Raw genomic sequence first — 20,000 nt, forward strand, 5'->3', positions numbered from 1 at the left:
CTCACTCACACACTCTCTCTCACTCACTCACTCACTCTCTCTCACACTCACTCACTCTCTCACTCACTCACTCACTCTCACTCACTCACTCACTCACTCACTCTCACTCACTCACTCACTCACACTCTCACTCACTCACTCTCTCTCACTCACTCACACTCTCACTCACTCACTCACTCTCTCTCACACTCACTCACTCTCTCACTCACTCACTCTCTCACTCACTCACTCGCTCTCTCTATCTCACACACACTCACTCGCTCTCTCACACACTTACTCGCTCTCTCTCACACACTTACTCGCTCTCTCTCTCGCACACACACACAAGTATCACAGAATGATCCTATGTGACACGTGCCGTATATATAGAGTTTGGGGAAAAACAAACCGAAATGTAATGTATTATTTAGCACAACCCTGAGCTTGGCCGTTGGTCTTCTGTGCTCGACTGCGTTCATTAGAGTCGCAGGATCAGTGAATGATGACTCGATTTTCAGTGTGTGTGTGTGTGTGTGTATAATCCGCTGTAATCCGTGTTGTTCTGTGTGTCAGGTGTCATTTCTCGACGTTCAAGCAGTGTGAGGAGTGGCTGAAGCGCCTGAACCGAGCGATCACACACCCGGCCCGTGTGGAGGAGCTGTTCGCGCTGGCGTATCACGCCTGGTGTTTAGGAGGAAACACGGATGATGAGGACCAGCACCTGCACCTGTGCAGACCAGGTACACACACCTGTGATAGCCTAGTGTCAGAGAGAGACTGGGGCAGGTTTTAGTTCACTATAATAATAGGGGTGTCACAATACATCGCAATACAAAAATGCAACAATATGTATTGTGTAATAGTTCACCCAAAATAAAAGTTACTGTGTGAGAAAAAATTATCTGAAAAAATTCAGAGTTTTAGTGTCAGTACTACATTAAACTATTATATAATGTTGAATATAATGTATGATAATGCAATGGGGGAATACATTATTTTAAATATATCAAGTCAGTGACAGATCAAGCATATTCGTTTAAAATAACTCAGTATTTTCATCTTCAGAATCATGAATATTGTTATTCTGGAGTCTCTATTGTCCTGTGCTTTGGGTTTCCAGCACCGAGTCCAAGTTTATTCATTTACACACACTATGTAAAATCAAATTTAGCATTTTAATCAACAGTACATTTTTTTGTTAATCTTTTATCATAATGTCTTGGATTATCGCAATAATATTGTATCGTGAGTTCAGTATCGTGAGATGTGTATCGAATCGTGACAGGAGGGTATCGTTACACCCCATAATAACCCCGACCCAGTCGGTATTAAACACACATTTATAGATACTTTATAAAATGCCATTTAATCCAGACCTGCATATCGCTGAGAAACGCTGTGTTGGTTTCTCTCAGGTGATCGTGTGTTACAAAAGATTATTTTTCTAATAAATGCTGTTCTTTTGAACTTTCTATTCATCAAAGAATCCTGAGGAAAAAAAATTACACAACTGTTGTCAACATTGATAATAATAATAAATGTATCTTGATCATCAAATCCTCATATTATACTGATTTGTGAAGGATCATGTGACACTGAAGACTGGAGTAATGATGCTGAAATTCAGCTTTGATCACAGGAATAAATTACACTTTACTATATAACCACATAGAAAACAGCGGTTTAAAATTGAAATAATATTTCACAATTTTACTTTTATTTTTTATTAATCAAATAAATGCAGCCTTGGTAAGCAGAAGAGACTTCTTTTAAAAACATTAAAAATCTCACCGATCCTAAACTTTTGACAGGTAGTGTATAATAACCCCGACCCAGGCGGTATTGAACACACATCCTCGTTTCTAGATACTTTATAAAACGCCATGTAATCCTGTGTGTCGCTGAGAACCGCTGTGTTTGTGTCTGTCAGGTGATCATGTGCGGCACAGGATGGAGGTGGAGGTGAAGCGGATGGGCTTCGACATGCAGAACGCCTGGAGAGTGTCTGATATCAACAGCAACTACAAGTAAGATTGAAGTGTGATGATGATGGATGGATGGATGGTAACCGTTATAACCAAAATACTATAATGTATGGATATTATATTTAACGTTCTATATAGTAGTTTAATGTAGAACGGACAATAAAACTCTGAAAACTTCTCACATTCATTTTTATTTTGGGTGAACTATACACAATGCATATTGTCACTGATACATATTGAGACAGGATATATTGTTACACCCCTAATATTTACATAAACGATATGGCAAAATCTCTTTATATCAAGATATATCGTCACACCGCTCAGTCCTAAATTGTGCTTTTTTTCCCATGATCATCTTTCTATAGTGTGTAATGTTGCTGTTTGCGCATGAAAAAGCTCTGAGTTCTTCTCTATAGCAGTGTCAGTGTTTCTGAACTCCTGAAACGCCTCCATTGTAGTCTCGAGTTTCTTTCGGGAACGAACAAGTCACAATATTCCTCATTATAATAATTCATACGCAGAATAAAGGGGCGGGGCCTGGTTGAGTTAGTTAGTAGTGTGTTAAACTGGCGGTTATGGTAAGGGGCGGGACATTTCCCAAACACACTCGAAGCGCTCGACCAATCACAACACACTGATCCAGCCGACCAATCAGAGCACAGTGTGCTTTTCAGGAGGAGGGGCTTCATAGAGACAGGAAGTAAACAGAGCGTTACTGACAGACTGGGAAGAGAGGAGCCGCAACAATGGAGAATATGAGGAAATAATCAACATTTAAGCAGGAAAACCTGTTCTAGTAAAGACAAAAACAACAGCAACACTTTTTCTTATGTAAATTGACATAATACGCTCTTAAATTGTCCTTTCTAAGTGAAACCTGTTGAACAGATTTTAGATGTTCATAAAATAGGCAGATCGTGTTTTGCTGTAAGTGCAGGCGGTGTGAGAAGTGCTGTAGAGATGGATAATTAAAGCGAGCCTGAACCTGCTGCGCCACATGAGTCACGTCAGACGTGTGTGTGTGTGTGTGTGTGTGTGTGTGTGTGTGTGTGTGTGTGTGTGTGTGTGTGTGTGTGTGTGTGTGTGTGTGTGTGTGTGTGTGTGTGTGTGTGTGTGTGTGTGTGTGTGTGTGTGTGTGTGTGTGTGTGTGTGTGTGTGTGTGTGTGTGTGTGTGTGTGTGTGTGTGTGTGTGTGTGTGTGTGTGTGTGTGTGTGTGTGTGTGTGTGTGTGTGAGAGAGAGAGAGGTCGGTCAGAGGGTGAGACACACAGCAGGAATGAGACAGATGAAGTGTGTGTGATTGATCTGAACATCAGAATTAGAGAAATTGACTTTAATCCTCATGTGTGATGATGTATTTGATGTTCAAACACTTTCATGTATGGCAGTTTAATGCACTTCATGGTCAAAAGGTATTAAGTTTGTTGGTGTGTGTTGAGTGAATATAAACTGATAGGACAGAAATCAGAATTGTCTCAATACTGTGCTTTTGGTTTTGCTGCTGTCAATTATTATTCAAACAATGTACAATCATAAGCAATGTTTAGTTAAATACTTTAAAGCTACATGACATTGTTTAAATTTAACTTGATAATACAAGTCGTTAATTTTATTTGGATAGCTCTTTTCACAAAACACGTTTCAAAACGGCTGTACAAAAAATCATGATGTTTGTAAACATGGTGAAATATGGAGAATTACTAGTATGTCAATACTATACAAAATAAAAATTTAAATATGATAAAATATTATTTTATTTATTTAATAAATAATATAAAGCATGTTTTATTGAAATGCTCCTTTAAATTAAAAGACTTTAAAAAAACAACAACTTTAAAATCAGATGTCACACTGAAATGGCTAATATATATATATATATATGTCGCTAATATAATATCATCATTTTTACTGTATTTGTTGTCAGAAATATGTTAAATTATCGTATATAATTATTTATTTCTTGACATTTTAGTGTTATGGTTATAATTAGGGATTCATCGAAGTTTTGGCAGCGAAAAATGTCGGCCGAAAATTGCATTTTCGATTTTTGGCCGAAAGAAAAAAAAAAAAGGCTGAATCCTGCCCCACCCCTTAAATAATAAATTCATATTTAATATTATTTTAATATAGGCCTATTTTCTGTCCAGTTTAATGTTGCTTTAAACAAAAGTGTGGTTATTTCATTGGCTTTAAATTTTGTTTAATTCAGATTCATTAAAATAATTTTATTTTATTAAAAAGTCTAATAATAATACAATTATACAAAAAACTCATATAAAATAAGAAATGTCATTTTCGGTTTTGGGCCAAGTGCATCCAGAATTTTCTGTTTCGGCCCAAAATTTTAATTTCGATGCATCACTAGTTATGATAATTTCTACTACTCTGTTTGCCATGATAATAGTCTTTGCTGCTGATATGATGTGAATAATAATAATGTTAGTTTTTGCTGTGTAATTGAAATTGGTTCTGATTGTTGGTTGTGTTCATGTCTGTCAGTTTCAGTGTCAAACTCTCGTCGTTCTGTCTTGTAGGTTGTGTTCGAGTTATCCTCAGAAACTGCTGGTGCCCGTCTGGATCACAGATAAAGAGCTGGAGAGCGTGGGCTCCTTCAGGTCCTGGAAGAGGATCCCTGTGGTGGTTTACAGGTGAGAGAAGCAGCTCGTCTTATATCCAGCCCTTTTTCTTCTGTCAAATTAAAGCAGTACTTCACTTTAAAATGAAAATTAGCCCATGATTTACTGTATTATCCTCGCTCCGGAGTATAAGTCTCATCAGTCAAAAAATGCGTCATGAAGAGGAAAAAAACATATAAGTCGCACTGGACTATAAGTCGCATTTATTTAGAAATTTATTTCACAAAATCCAAGACCAAGAACAGACATTTAATCTGGAAAGGCAAGTTATTCAGCTGCACAACAGCACACAGAACAACAGCTGAATAGTGTCCGGTGTGTTAGCGTAACACATTAACAGTTATTCAGCGACACAATAGCATAAAGAACATATACCTGAGGCTGAATAGGCTAAACTAACATTAGCCAGCGAGTCCAAGTTACCGGTCAGCAAGTTCACCAAGCTCCCGATCTCATTCCTCAACACTGAATCCATTGAGTTCTTCCTCGGTGTCGCTTCTGAACAACTCCGCTAACTAGAGCGCCCTCTCGCGGCTGTAGACGGTAATGTTTTCTCTTGGTTCATCTCAGTCAGTATGAATTCATTTTGATATATAAGTCGCACCTGACTATAGGACCAGCCAAACTATGAAAAAAATACGGAAATTATTCAGTAAAACAATGTTATTGCGAATATTGTTTCTTGTTCATCATTGTGTCAGTGTTTTATTAGCTGACTTTAGTTTGCTTCTCTGCACGAAGAACAACATCGTGACGAAACGCGTTTGTCCGTTTAGGGCCACCGTAGAAACGTCAGCGCATTTAAATGTACAGTAAGGCGACCCGTGTTGTGTGTAGATAGAAATGCTCATTCTAGTTATTTGGATGGTTATAATGGTTAACCGACTGATGTCCTCTGATTGGGTCGTCCGTCAGGCACCAGCGTAACGGGGCGGTCATCGCTCGCTGCAGTCAGCCGGAGATCAGCTGGTGGGGTTGGAGGAACACCGAGGACGAGTATCTGGTGACGTCGATAGCGAAGGCCTGTCAGCTGGACGCCGGGCCACAGATCTGCAGGACCAGAGGAGACGGACCCGACTCGTGCGACAGTGACTTCGGTGAGATATTCATAGATGTATAGAGATTTTCAGATATTCTCTTTAAGGCGAGACACTACAGGTGAATAGGGTACAATTTTTAAAGTAATAGATATCACCATGAAACTTCCTCAGTTGATTACTTACACAAGTTCATAAAAAAAATGTATTACAAGTTTTGAAATTTGTATGTTTAATTATGCAAATTAGGCATTTTCTCATTAAATATGCGCAATTTTGCATATATTTTCAGTATATAGATATGAACATATGATAAAGCCAGGTGCAAAATTCTTTTTTCATTTTGATTACACACAAGATGAAAAAAGATGTTCAGAGGGAGTTCAGGATATATGCTTTCATTACCTAGGAAATCTAAATATACTGTCCATAGCCTTAAAAAATCAATTTTCGCCATATTTTTTTGATTAAAATGTCACATAAATCAGGCCAGGAATGATTTATTAACAAATCCCTCTGAACATATCTTCAGAATACTGCTAAGTGTATAACTGGAAAGTTTGGTGTACATCGGCTGAGATGTGTCACTGGAGAATGACAAAAAACTCATTTTGAGAAAAAGGCATTTAAAGATTTGTAATGTAAAAAATCTAACTTTTTTAGTGGAAACAACTATTTACTGACACAATATCTTATCAAATCATTAGCAACAACAATACAAACCACCTAAATCACATCAAAACTTATAAACACAGCATTTATGGCCTTCATCTGAACAGAAAAACAGCCAAAAACACACATCTACTGTAAATGTCAGAGCGCGTCACGTGATGCATCTGAACCAATCACGGTGTCAGAAATTGACATCAGCCAATGAGATTTCGCTTTTAGAGTTAAATGCCCATTATACTTTCACGATTGGTGGCTGATTAAAAGGAAATGACCATATTTGGATCCGACAGACAGCATTGTACAGGAGAGAGAGAGCTTTCCAACGATGTGTGAGATTAAAGGAAGCAGACAGAGATCGCGGAGCAGCACGTTGATTTATAACGCCAACTTTTGTTGAATTTCGGAGAAATCTACAGACGCAAATAAACAAAGTGCAGTAAAATAAAGACCTAAATGTGTATTTTGGACTTTTTTTCACCACAAGTCTGAAAGAAGACATGTTATTGAAGACAAATATCCCAAAATCTCAAAATTGACCAGTGAAAAAAAAAAACGATGTTTTTGCCTGCCGTGTCTCGCCTTAATGCAGTGTGTAATGCAGTTTGTGGATGTAAAAGCTCTGCAAAGTTTCAAAGATCAAACGATAAATCAAGTTATTGTCTCCCAAACTGAACTGGTGAAACGAGTCGTCAGTAATTCCAGTCTCACTTCCTGCACGAACCTACGTAACAAATTTGCATAATGCCAGCCTGTTGTTTTCATTGGCTGAACAGCCTCTCTTAGCTCCGCCCTCAAACACTGTAGTGTATCTGAGACTGGAAGAGTTCGGTTCGTGTTGTTCATGAAGACGCTGTTTTGTGCAAACCCACTTTGAGATTGATACGGTAAAACCCACGGCATCGTTACTGTTCGTATCACTGTCTCGAGATGAGATTCAGATATGATAATAGAGATTTGATGCCTGACCAATCACATCAGACTGTGCCATCTGACCAATCAGAGAAGAGCAGGCTCTCAGAAAGGCGGAGTTTCAGACATTGTGAGAAAAGAGCTGATGCTGAATGCATATTATATATAGAAAATGAATGTTTTTGAATCGCAATCCGATCCTATAATGATTTTATTATTAATAATTAGATCGTTTACATACTTTAAGTAATTTAATAATGCACAAATTAATTAGCTATGTAATTATAAATACTTAAACTAGAAATTGAAATACAATAATGGGAAAAAAAGTATATTCAAAATTAACTCTTTACAATAAGGTTTCATTACTGAACATTAGCTGACTACATTAGTTAACACGAAATAACAATGAACAATTCTTCTACAGCATTTATTAATCAATGTTATCTGTTGATTGTATGTTATTGGGGGTTTATTAATTGGGGTAATAATTTAGCAGAATTTTAATTGTGGCGAGTGAGTCTGTGAATGAGTTATCCTGTGCATTAGAAATGCATAAAAAAGTACAAACATGAATCCGTGAACGTTTCAACAAAGCATCTCGCTTAAATTCCAGCACTTTATCCGAAAGTTTCCAGTCCCATTTTTCCAAAATAATCATCTTTCAGAGAACTGAATCCTTAATTACAGATAATTACTGTATATGTTGTTGTTTTTTTTTGGGGGGGGGGATGTCATTAGTAATTAGTTTCTGTCTTAAAATGCGTTCTTTCCCACAAATGAAGAGCGTAAACGTGTCTAGAGACAATTATGGTGTTGGACTGCAGATGAACGGCTCGCGCCGACCTGATTGCTAAGAATCATGGGGTTTGCCATGGGAAAAACTCTTCAATTACGGACGTTTCCTCTCCGACTCTGCCAGTGTGTGCTGGGACCGAGACGGGCAGAGGTGCCACGCACCCGACTGCAGGAGCGCTGGAAATGAGTCTGTTGTCTGAGAGGGAATTTGGCAGGAGTTTTTTTGCGCAGTTGAAGAGTAAACGCGCTCTAATTACAGTCGTGATCGCACCATCTAATGAGTCGAGAGCCGATGCCAACATCCTCACAATCAGACGCTCCGCCAACTGATGAAGCGCTCCGCAGAAATGCGCTCGAGAACGTCAGGTTGGTTATAAAGCTGCAGATGGTGCATTTTTTTTCTCCATTGTCTCTCAACGGAGTCTCACAATCTCCCAAACGGCCGCGGTGTAATTGAAGTGTCGTGATGATTCACTTTTCTAGTAGGGCTGGGCAATTTTTCGATTAATCGATTTTTAAAATGTGGTCGATTCAAAATCGATTCTCAAAGGCCAAAAATCTATTTTTTTGCCATATTTATTTATACCTATCACCCAAAAGCCAGTATTAGTTTTCCTACAGTGTTCTAGGCTTGCAGCCTCCATGTTACAGATAATGCTGTGAGATTTGATGTTAGTTTTCTCTTAAACATAAAATAACCTGATCCTGATTGATCAAGGCATGCGACTGTTCTGACTTGTCTAATTTTCAGCATCAATTTTTCATCTTGCATCAAAATCCTGTCTATTCATTTTATGCATTTGAAGTTGGGTTTTAATGAACCCAAGAGTAACTAAAATAAAAAAAAAGTTTAATATACAGGTTTGTGGCTCTATTTATTTTTATTAATTAACCATTCGTAAACTTATGTTCACCGTTTAAAACTAAATAAATAAAGGATTTGTATTAAATCTATATTCATTGAGTCGAATCGGGAATCGAAATCGAATTTAGAATCTAAATTGAATCGAGAATCGAAATCGAATCGAATTCAGAGCTTGCGAATCGAAATCGAATCGAATTGGAACATCTAAATCGATACCCAGCCCTATTTTCTAGAAGACTTTACTTACTGTAACTGACCTTAAATCTGCCAGTTTTACATTTCAACTTAATGTTTTGATTCCCTTGTCACCCCTGTCCTTTATAAAGTGTCTTAAGCCCTTTAACTTTACACGGGTAGATGAAGTAATGTAATTTTTACCACAGGACGTCTGTAATATTAATGGCCAATTCACACAGGATAATATCTCCGTAAAACTAGCAGAAGTGGGAGAGTAACTCGATTTACACACCGCCGTCACTCCTGTCGTCATGTGTGTATTACGCTGCTTCCTGATATCATGTGCACAAACACATATAACCTTGATTTATATATATTAAACAGTTATGTCCGGTCGAACGGTGTATTAATTATCTTCAGATTGTGTTGGTAATAGGCAATAACGCTAAAAGATGTTTCGTGCCTCTGAACAAGTGCTGTCGATCTTCTGTCTGCTCTGAATGGTGTGTGTGTAAAACACTCGAGTTTGCTCCAGCGTCGAGAACGCGACTGAATGCTTTTCAAGCGTCTCCATACTCGAAAAACTGTGGAAAACTACTTTTAAACAGGAAATGACAAAATATTTCCGTACATATTTACAGCGGGTCTATTGTAGACTATAGAGCTGGTAAGTCCCGCCCCTCCGTAAAACCCCGCTGGACCTCAAAGTTGAAAAAGCGTCAATGCAAGTGAATGGGAGAAAATAATTATTTTCTGGTCCCGTTTGAATTGTGCCATGAATTTGAACATATGTTGTCTGTGAATTTTTTATATAATCTTTCGTGTGAAGAATGCTACAATTTAGCGGGTAGAAGTTTGATACGGGTAGACTTTGTGTGAGAGCACTTTGTGGACTACAACTCTTCGCTGCTTTCGACGCGTTTGAAACGTCAACACCACTAGCTCACGGCTCTAGCTCACGGATCCCGCTAGACATGGCTGTCTTTGGTGCACTTCACAGCCTTCTTTCAGGGAGAGGACAAAATCGTTGAGGTTGGCGAAAACCACGGGTAAGTCAACTTTATGCAGTGACGTCACATAGGCGACATGTAGTCTTTCTCGTTATGTCTTTTCCACAACTGCTAGCCGACGAATCACACCATATACTGTCAAACTTGTAACATGAAAGATTATATAAAAAATTCACAGACAACATATGTTCACATTCATGGCACAATTCGAACGGGACCAGAAAATAATTATTTTCTCCCATTCACTTGCATTGACGGTTTTTCAACTTTGAGGTCCAGCGGGGTTTTACGGAGGGGGCGGGACTTACCAGCTCTATAACCGGAGGTCATTTTTCCGGACCTTTTTACAGAAGGTAAAAGTCTACGTAATCTTTACTGACATTGTCCGTCATGATTGATCACTGAGATGCACATTCGCACGGGACTAAAATCACAGAGAAGCTCTGGTAATGATCACTTTACCCCATCTCTCCATGTTAAACTGGACGGGACTAGTTTAACATAGATAACTTTATAACTTATAACTTTTTAGAAAGTCTACGTTTGCACAAAATGTCCTCTCTATTAAAGGCTGCACAAATTGGAAGAGTATGCCCACGGAAATTAGAGGTAACCCCACCTTTGTATCATTTAAGAAACAGCTAAAAAGATGGCTGAATAATAATCAAAAATGTGAACATTAGGTAAAAAGGTAGATTTCGTAGATTTATTTATATTTTTATACAGTAACAAGTAGATTTATTTATGTTTTTATACAGTAATAAGCATGGGATGTCTATGCACAGGCATTTACGATAGGTACTCTTAATGTTTTGTAGCTTTGTTTATTAGTTATGTATGTTGTTTGTGCTTTTTTTTTTTTTTTTTTTTTGTCTTGGACTACGGATGGAAACTAGCATTGTGCTAAATCCGGCGTATTTACGTCAATTTCGATTGTACGTTCATTAATATGCACTCTCCCATCTAAATAAACCGAAAAAAAGAGAAAAAACATGGAGAGGTGGGGTAAAGTAATAAGGGCTTAAAGCGCTACCCATTTTGGTCCATGTTTTTGTAAGGCTGGCAGTAGTGCATGACACAACGAAAATGTCAAAAAGCAAATTACAACACTGCAGAATCAAGCCACAACACAGATACACAGTAAAATACCACAGAAATGCTCGTTCGTTTCTTGCCCACTATAGCGATTGCGTCAAAACTATTACTAGAGGTATTGATCTAACAAAATCCATACTTTTGACTTTTTTATTTATTTTTTTACTGTAGTACCAGTATTTTAAAAATGTATAACACCTTCGACTGCATTTATTGGTTTATTTATATAGCTATGTGAATTTAAAGTGTTATTTAAAAAGATTGGTGTACTAAAAGCTGTTTAAAATGTTAATTTTGTTCGACCATTATTACCTATAGCAGAAAGCACAAATTTTAGCTTAAAAGCATGGTTTACGTGCTCTGGGAATTGCCAATAATATGTGCAAAGTTAAAAAGCATTGGTATGGTAAAAAATTTGATTTCTTTATTCCATTGCGACTAGTATGTTAACTTTAGCACACGCTCTATGCTGGCTGAGGAACGGCACAGTGGATCGGCTGTATTGGCCCAAATGGGAAATTCAAGAGTTCATAAAAATATTTTGTTACAGTAAAAACTGCAAAATTATGATATTTGTTAGATCTTTAGACCCTGTATTAAACTCCTTTGCTCATTCAACTCTAACAGGGCTAGATTATTAAAGAGGAGCTTCACGCATCAACAAGTCACAGATTAATAAGTATTATAATGCAGCTTCACAAGTCGGTTGTTATATTGCACGGGTTTCGCCAGTAGTGGGCGCTCATGCAATGTGAGAAATGATGTACATCCGAGTGAATGAGACATAAAAATGATCATAAAAACTCTGATCCATAGCCATTAACCAAGGCACTTCCATTACGCCTACTTACAAAAACAAACAAACAACTCGTTCACCTCTGCTCTAGCTTATTAATAATTATATATTTTAGTTATACTAAAGCTGGCATCGTCAACTATGTGCATTGCATTAAGTAGATGCTTTTATCCAATGGAGAATCACAAGCAATTTGTCCTAGAGCAAACAATATTCAGACTTTACGTAGCGTGCATTTGCTGCATTACTATTCATATTCCATGCTATCTATTTATTTATTGCATTGTGCACAGAGGAGAGGTTTGGATGAACAAGCCCCACTTATCTTCCATGTAAAATGTAATTAATTCAGTTTTGTAATTAAGTGCATGGATGGTGATCATTTATCCGGAGTCGCATTGCTTCATGCGATCACTCTTTCTGATTGGATGTTCCTCTGGATGCAGGGATTTTGCTGAGCGAGACTCATCTCTGGACTCTTGCGGGCGAGTTTTGGCTGGCCTCTGTGAAGTCTCTCTCGTCTTAATGCTTCTAAGTGAATTGGCTGTCATGTGCAGGAAGAATCAGTGCTGTCGTGATGCCAGAAGTTTCTCAGCATTGATTTTTCCAGCGGGACAGACTGAAGAATTATATCCGCACTTGTGTCGCATTAAAATGAGTCTTATTCTTATTCGCCTGCTGTTTTCATACTAAAACTTATTTCTGCGGGCTGTTGTAAAAAGTCACGATTCAGAACTATAATCATAATTGTGTTACGAATGAAGCTGCACCAAATGAGTGGTTCACTTCACTTTCATTAAAGGGGTCATGACAATTTTTTTATTTTATTATTATGTTCCCTTAGGTGCAATTATAGTATTACTATAGTTTTTTTTTACAAAAAACTTTTAAAATGTAGTGATTTATGACCTTTTCCCTGTTTCTCATCCTCTGATTCACACAGTCTGTTTTGGGAGTGTTTCCCCTTTAAGAGTTCAGTGTTAACGCCCACTGCTATGATTGGCTAACGCCAGTGCCTATGCATCAATTATTAACGCCCCCAGCCAGAACATTTGCGGATTCAGCGTATTTAAAACATTACTTACAGTTTGCGTCGTCGTTGTTGAGCCCAGAATAGTCGGCACGGACTTATCTTTGAGCAACAGTTTTCTGGCAAAGCCAGCATCATTTTGGGATTTGTTCTCAAAACAGTCATCCTTCAAATGTATAGAACAAACGCTTAAACTAACACTGCCGTGACTGAGACGTCCGCAAAAAATAAAGTGCATCCATTTTCCCTGACGTCTGGATCTTTCGCAGCGTATTTAAAGATGTTGTTTGTCCACAGCCAGGAACAGCACATCTGCGGCGTCGTAATTTCCCTGCAGACCCACTCGCTGTCCGTCGACTGAACACTTGTGAGGCGCCCGGGGCGACAATGATACGAAATGAGCGTAGTTGTCTTGCGCTTTAAGCGTAGTTGTCTTGTGCTGGAGGCGGTCATATGCAAACGCTGGTACGTCACTTTGTACCGTGACGTCACTTCTTACCATGGATCCAGAACGAGCTGTATTTAGAGCTTGAGTAAATAAATGATTCGTTTATAATGGGGAGGACGTCTTAAGCTATGAAACTTGCAGGACGTTTTAATGGTACAAAGACCTCTTATATACCAAAAGATCAGGGCAAATTTGGTTTCTCATGTCATGACCCCTTTAACATCTATTTACAGTTTATTGCATACGGTTTTTAATAGTATAATATCTGCATTTTTTACCAGTTCTAACAATTGTATCCGTGTTTGTCAAATACTTTCACAATTATAGACTGTTACCAACAACAAAAGCTATCTTTATACAGCAAAGGTGGAACAGGAGCTGCGTCTGATGTGCATTTATGTTTTATTTACGGTTTATTGCTGCTCATATTGCCATACATGCATTTACACAACAGTAGCATGATGTAAATAGCCTATGTAAATTATAAAAGAAAAAAACAGGAACTCATTAAAATGCTAGGGCTGCAATATTATGACAAAATGATTGCTCGAGTCTAGATGTTGTAATATAGACATTTTGGTAACACTTTACAATAAGGTTTCATTTGTAAACATTAGTTAACATGAGCTAAAAATGAACAGTTGTGTTTTTATCAACTACATGAATACGGCAACAAATGTTTAGCTTGTTAATGTTAATAATGCATTAACACTAAAGGGACCTGATTGTAAAGTGCTACCTATATTTTTTTGTCCCCTTATCTTCAATTTGGGGATATATTTGTTCATTTTGATGCCATTTTGTGCCCCTGGACCTGTTAATATCTGACCCCTGTGCCGATCGTGTAGTGTAGTGTGTAGTAAGGCAGTATGTCAGTATTTCTTTCTCATCTCACCCTCTCTGTCTTGTCCTCAGACTCCTCTCTGACGGGATGTCCCGTTCCTGACGCCAGCGCCGCGGCTCAGAAGTTGCTGATTCTCGATGCCCGTTCATACACCGCCGCCGTGGCGAACCGTGCCAAAGGAGGAGGCTGCGAGTGTGAAGGTCAGTGTGCGTCAACTCATGATAGTCTCTTGACTTTGGTGGACATCACCAGCTGTTTCTGTCCACCTATTTTTTAAAGAGGTGGTTGAATATGATTTCACTTTTCTAGCTGTTGTTAGTGTGTAATGTTGCTGTTTGATCATAAACAACATCTGCAAAGTTACAACGCTCAAAGTTCAGAGTAAAGGGAGATATTTGCTTTTAAAGAAATCGCTTTTTAAGAACTACAACAAACGGCTGGTAGAAACTACACGACATTCCTCCCGGGTTAGTGACATCACCAACCCTAACATTTACATAAACCCCGCCCCCGGAACACGATTTATAGATTATCATGACAGAATATGCTAATCAGTGACTAGAAGATAGACACACATAATCTACATAAATTCATCAACTAACCATTCAGAAATGTCCTGTTGCTTCTTCATGTTGTCACTTCTTCTTGAGTCTCTCCATCATTGTCTGACCCCGGTTTGAACATAAAAGGGTGTGTGTGTGTGTGTGTGTGTGTGAGGTAAAAGGACACGAGCTCTTGAAGCTCCGCCCCCTGTGCCGGGAGCAGCAGCTCATTTGCATTTAAAGGGACAGACACAAAAACGGTGTGTTTTTACTCACCCTCAAAAAGTGACGATTTTAACATGCGATATAAAAATATCTGGGGTATTTTGAAACTTCACACACACACTCTGGGGACATCAGAGACTTATTTTACATCTTGTGAAAAGGGCATTAGACCACCCCTTTAATGTGCATTTTAGGATATCGCATATAAAGTGCTGGATGAATTCCAAAAATGTGCATAAAAAAACGTGCGCACTCAACTTAAGCGGATAACTTTTTTTATTCGATAAGAAGACATGCACATAAACAACGACGGAAACACATTAGCTGAATAAATCCCTCACAGGGCAACAAATAACTCTTTAGGCTGTTTCCTCAAAAGAAAGTAGTCTTTCATATTTACAAGCATGGAAAACTGATTTACAAACAGAAATTTCAGATGATGAGTGGAACAATTCTTGCCTGTTGGCACAGACGCAAACTATTAACACCAGGTTTAGATTGCTGCAGTACAAATGGTTATTTAGAACCTATATTACTCCTGTAAAACTTCACCATTTTAATTCTAATATTCCTGATGTCTGTGTAAAATGTGGTGTAGACATGGGCACTCTTCTTCATTGTATGTGGCAGTGTCCGGAACTTCACATTTTTTGGAAGGAGGTTACTACATTTATTTCTCGTTTGATTGAATGTAACATGCCGATGGGCGGTAAACTCTGCTTACTGCACATTTTTTCTAATGGTTTTAAAGGGACTACAAAAAAGAGGAAGCTTGTTAGTTTCTGCATATTGCAGGCTAAACATGTAATTGCTCTGAACTGGAAGGACATAGAAAGACCAAAGATAAACCAATGGATTAAACCAATGTCTAGCAACCTGGCACTGGAGAAACTGACCTACATTGCGAGAGGAAAACTTGAGGATTTTAAAGATATGTGGTTGCCTTTCTTGCGCCTTGTAAAAGCAGGTGACATGTAAACTACACTTAGCATGGGGTTCCAGGATGGGGGAGGCCTTGTCTTTTGTTTAGTTTTTTCCTCTTTTTTTTATGTTTCTTTGTAAAAAAAAAAAAAAAATTTATGTCTGGAAAACGTTTAAAAATTCAATAAAGATATTTGTGAAAAAAAAAAAAAACTCAGAGGCTGTGATTGGATAACTGGACTAACCAGCAGACCAATCGCATCGCAGCATCTCAGATGTTGGTTTGGTGTTTCTGAAACGCCCGAGTCAATGTCTGTCATCAGAATGATTGTTTAATTTCCTCTAGAAGCGTCTCACACGATTGTGTTCACAAACACCAAAGAGAACATGACAGCGTTTATTGTGTTTCGGCTGACGCTCTGAGACGCTCATTTATGATGGAGCGAAAGAGGACCACAGTTTCTTCCCAGATTGCAACAATTTCCTTTTTTATTTTTGCACAAATTTCCCATGTAATGATGTTTTGTCTCTTGAATACATGGGATGGAAACGCTGCTTTATTCTTAAATGTTTTATGTAATATTGCAGTTGTGCGCATCAGTTTAATTCACACCTTAGCTGTTGTTTGTTTGTTGACTAAAGTCTGTTTTCTCTCTGGTTTATGTGTGTTTTTAGAGTACTATCCCAACTGTGAGGTGATGTTCATGGGCATGGCCAACATCCACTCCATCAGAAACAGCTTTCAGTCGCTTCGAGCGGTTTGCAGTCAGATCCCAGATCCCGGCAAGTAAGTGTTGCAATTAATATACACTCCCGGTCAAAAGTGTGAGCTTGGTAAGATTTATAAGTCTAAAACATCTGTTTTCTATGTGAATATATAGTAAAGCGTAATTTATTCCTGTGATCAAAGCTAAATTTTCAGCATCATTACTCCAGTCTTCAGTGTCACATGATCCTTCAGAAATTATTCTAATGATGATTTGCTGATTTTGATCAATTTAATGCATCCTTGCTGAATAACAGTCTTGATTAAACAAATGACTGACCCCAAAGAATGGTATTGTATATTGTTTAAATAATATATTCTATTTATATTTCAATATTTAAAAAGTTAGCTGAGAAAATAAAAATAAAAATGAAGATAATTCAAAGACATTGTGTTATCGTGGCTGACGAGTAAAGCATCGAATGCACAGCCATTTTCATTAACTTTACTTAAGGACTTTTCTGTACAATGCATTATAAACGTATTCATAATGTACTTGAATAACTATATATATATATATATAGAAACCAAAGTTAAAATGCATTATATTTGCAAATGCATTACATCTTAAATTGGTTGATTGTCAGGTTGAAATGCATTATACTTTTCTAAAGGTGTAACAATGAATAGATAAATATTATAATGTATTATAACTGCGGTTACAATCATTAAAGGTAGGGTAGGTCAGAATTGTCTAAAAAAACTTTTATTCAAATTTGTTTAAACTATCTTTATATACCAATACATAATTAAAATGCAAGTACTCTGAAATAGAGAGTATAAAAAACTGAGTGACTCTAGTGTATTTAATCTTCAATAAACACATCTCATTAATTCCATTCACTCCCACCTAAAAACGGGTGCGCGACTGCGCGCACGTGGGCGGAGCCAGTAATAGCGGCGGTAGTCATGGCGACGGAGAGTGACAGTCGCGCAAGCCAATCACTTGTTTCGTCCCTGTAGGAATTAATGAGCTGTGTTTTTTGAAGATTAAATACACGAGTCACTCAATTTTTATACTCTCTTTTTCAAAGTACTTACATTTTAATTATGTATTGGTATATAAAGACAGTTTAAGCCAATTTAAAAAAAAGTTATTTAGACAATTCTTACCTACCCAACCTTTAATGAGATTACCATGCATTAAAAGGTGCATTACATGGCATAATTAATGCATTAAAATACTTTTACATTGCATTATATTTAAAGGCTTGAAGTGAAGTGTCACTTAATCTGAGGCATTTACAATTAAAGAATAACTCATTGAGTTGACTGCATGTTGAGAACATTTCACTGCTAATGCATCATGACATCTGAAGTTATTTTCAGCTCTGCTTCCACAAACCTTGTCTCTGTGAAGTTGCATTTCTACTTTATTAACCGAGTCTCCGGGTCTCTCTCTCCAGCTGGCTCTCGGCTCTGGAAAGCACCCGTTGGCTCCAGCATCTGTCCGTCATGCTGAAAGCTGCGACTCTGGTGTGCTCTGCGGTGGAGCGCGAGGGACGTCCGGTGCTCGTCCACTGTTCAGACGGATGGGACCGGACCCCGCAGATCGTGGCCCTCGCAAAGATCCTTCTGGATCCCTTCTACAGAACCATAGAGGTAAATGTGAAGAAGTGCTGCTCCTGGGGGTTTCAAACTGGGGTCCAGGGACTGCAAGGGGAAAATAAATAAACTAGATTAAAATGTCACCTGTAACCTTTATTTCTATAGCGCTTTTTACAGTACAGATTGTTTCAAAGCAGCTTTACAGAGATAACAGGAAAATAATGCAACAAAGTTTGTTTCTAGAAGAAAATAGCGTCACAGTCCAGCTTATGGTTCATTTTTGTTGTATTTTGATTGATATAAATAAATAAATGCATTTATAGTACATTGATTATACACTATTTATACACTAAAACATTTATTTCTACTAGGGCTGTGAAACGATTAATCGCATCCAAAATAAAACATTTATGTAATATATATTGTGTATAATTATTTGTGTATATATAAAGACACACCCACACACACATGCATGTATATATGTAAGAAAGTATAATATAAATGGTATAATATAAACATGCATGTGTGTGTATTTATATATACAAAATAATTATACACCGTAAACACACATATATTATGTAAACAAACTTTTATTATGGATGTGCAAAATTTCACAGCCCTAATTTCTACTCAATACAGTAGTTCATTTTGTTCTCATCTGATAGTGTCAGTGCAGTTAAAGCGGTGGTGGATTATGATTTGACTTTTCTAGCTGTAGTTAGTGTGTAATGTTGCTGTTTGATCATAAACAACATCTGCAAAGTTACAACGCTCAAAGTTCAAAGCAAAGGGAGATATTTGCTTTTAAAGAAATCGCTTTTTAAGGACTACAACAAACGGCTGGTAGGAACTACACGACATTCCTCACGGGTTAGTGACATCACCAACCCTAAAATTTACATAAACCCCGCCCCCAGAACACGATTTATAGATTATCATGACAGAATATGCTAATCAATGACTAGAAGATAGACACATAAGCTGTATAGACACAACTACACTTGTGAAAAGGGCATTAGACACCCCTTTAAGTCGATAATATTGCACTTGCTACGTCCTCCAGATCTCCAGTCATCTCTCTGATGTGTCCGCAGGGTTTTCAGGTGCTGATAGAGACCGAGTGGTTGGATTACGGCCACAAGTTTGCGGACCGCTGTGGTCATCAGGAGAACAGTGATGACGTGAGTGAGCAGTGTCCGGTGTTCCTGCAGTGGCTGGACTGTGTTCATCAGCTCCTGAAGCAGTTCCCCTGCCTGTTCGAGTTCAACGAGGCCTTTCTGGTACCAAACCTTTACTTTTATCTACAGTAGGGCTGGGCATCGACTCAGATGTCATGTGTACTGTATATATACTGTATATTCGGTCAACAACTGAAAGATAACATAATTAGCCAATCAACACATCAGTTGCCCGTTTTCCATAGCAAAGAGAAATGAACCATACCTTAAGAAAGACCAAGCCGTTGGTTTAATTAAGAAAATAAGCCTCAGAATTTGAGCTACACTTATATTTTCTAGTTAAAATCCCCCTGTAGTCAATAACTGTGTCCCTTAAAACTCATCTCTGATCACCAAAATTACACATTTAAACTTTTTTTTCTTGAAAAATACCTTAAAATATCTTGCATGTAGTAACAAGACACCCTTGCCTCATTTAGTATGCGTGGTTCTATGAATATGCAAATGAGCCCCGCCTCCACTCACTCACTCACTCACT

The 20,000-nt window shown here is 37.9% G+C and overlaps 1 protein-coding gene across 8 annotated transcripts in view; it reads left to right on the forward strand.

The window, feature by feature from the left end:
* The window catches only part of mtmr4 (myotubularin related protein 4), a 92,837-nt gene that overhangs the window by 62,999 nt on the left and 9,838 nt on the right, over positions 1-20,000 (forward strand). For all 8 annotated transcript variants that reach the window (XM_079607214.1, XM_079607211.1, XM_079607210.1 and 5 more), the window contains 8 exons: positions 553-719; positions 1,910-2,006; positions 4,500-4,613; positions 5,517-5,698; positions 14,354-14,482; positions 16,646-16,757; positions 18,143-18,338; positions 19,379-19,564. In XM_079607214.1, coding sequence (XP_079463340.1) covers positions 553-719; positions 1,910-2,006; positions 4,500-4,613; positions 5,517-5,698; positions 14,354-14,482; positions 16,646-16,757; positions 18,143-18,338; positions 19,379-19,564 — 1,183 coding nt within the window. The remainder of the gene's footprint in view (positions 1-552; positions 720-1,909; positions 2,007-4,499; positions 4,614-5,516; positions 5,699-14,353; positions 14,483-16,645; positions 16,758-18,142; positions 18,339-19,378; positions 19,565-20,000) is intronic.

The sequence above is a fragment of the Phoxinus phoxinus genome (assembly GCF_949152265.1).
Source record: "Phoxinus phoxinus genome assembly, chromosome: 3".
Lineage (NCBI taxonomy): Eukaryota > Metazoa > Chordata > Actinopteri > Cypriniformes > Leuciscidae > Phoxinus > Phoxinus phoxinus.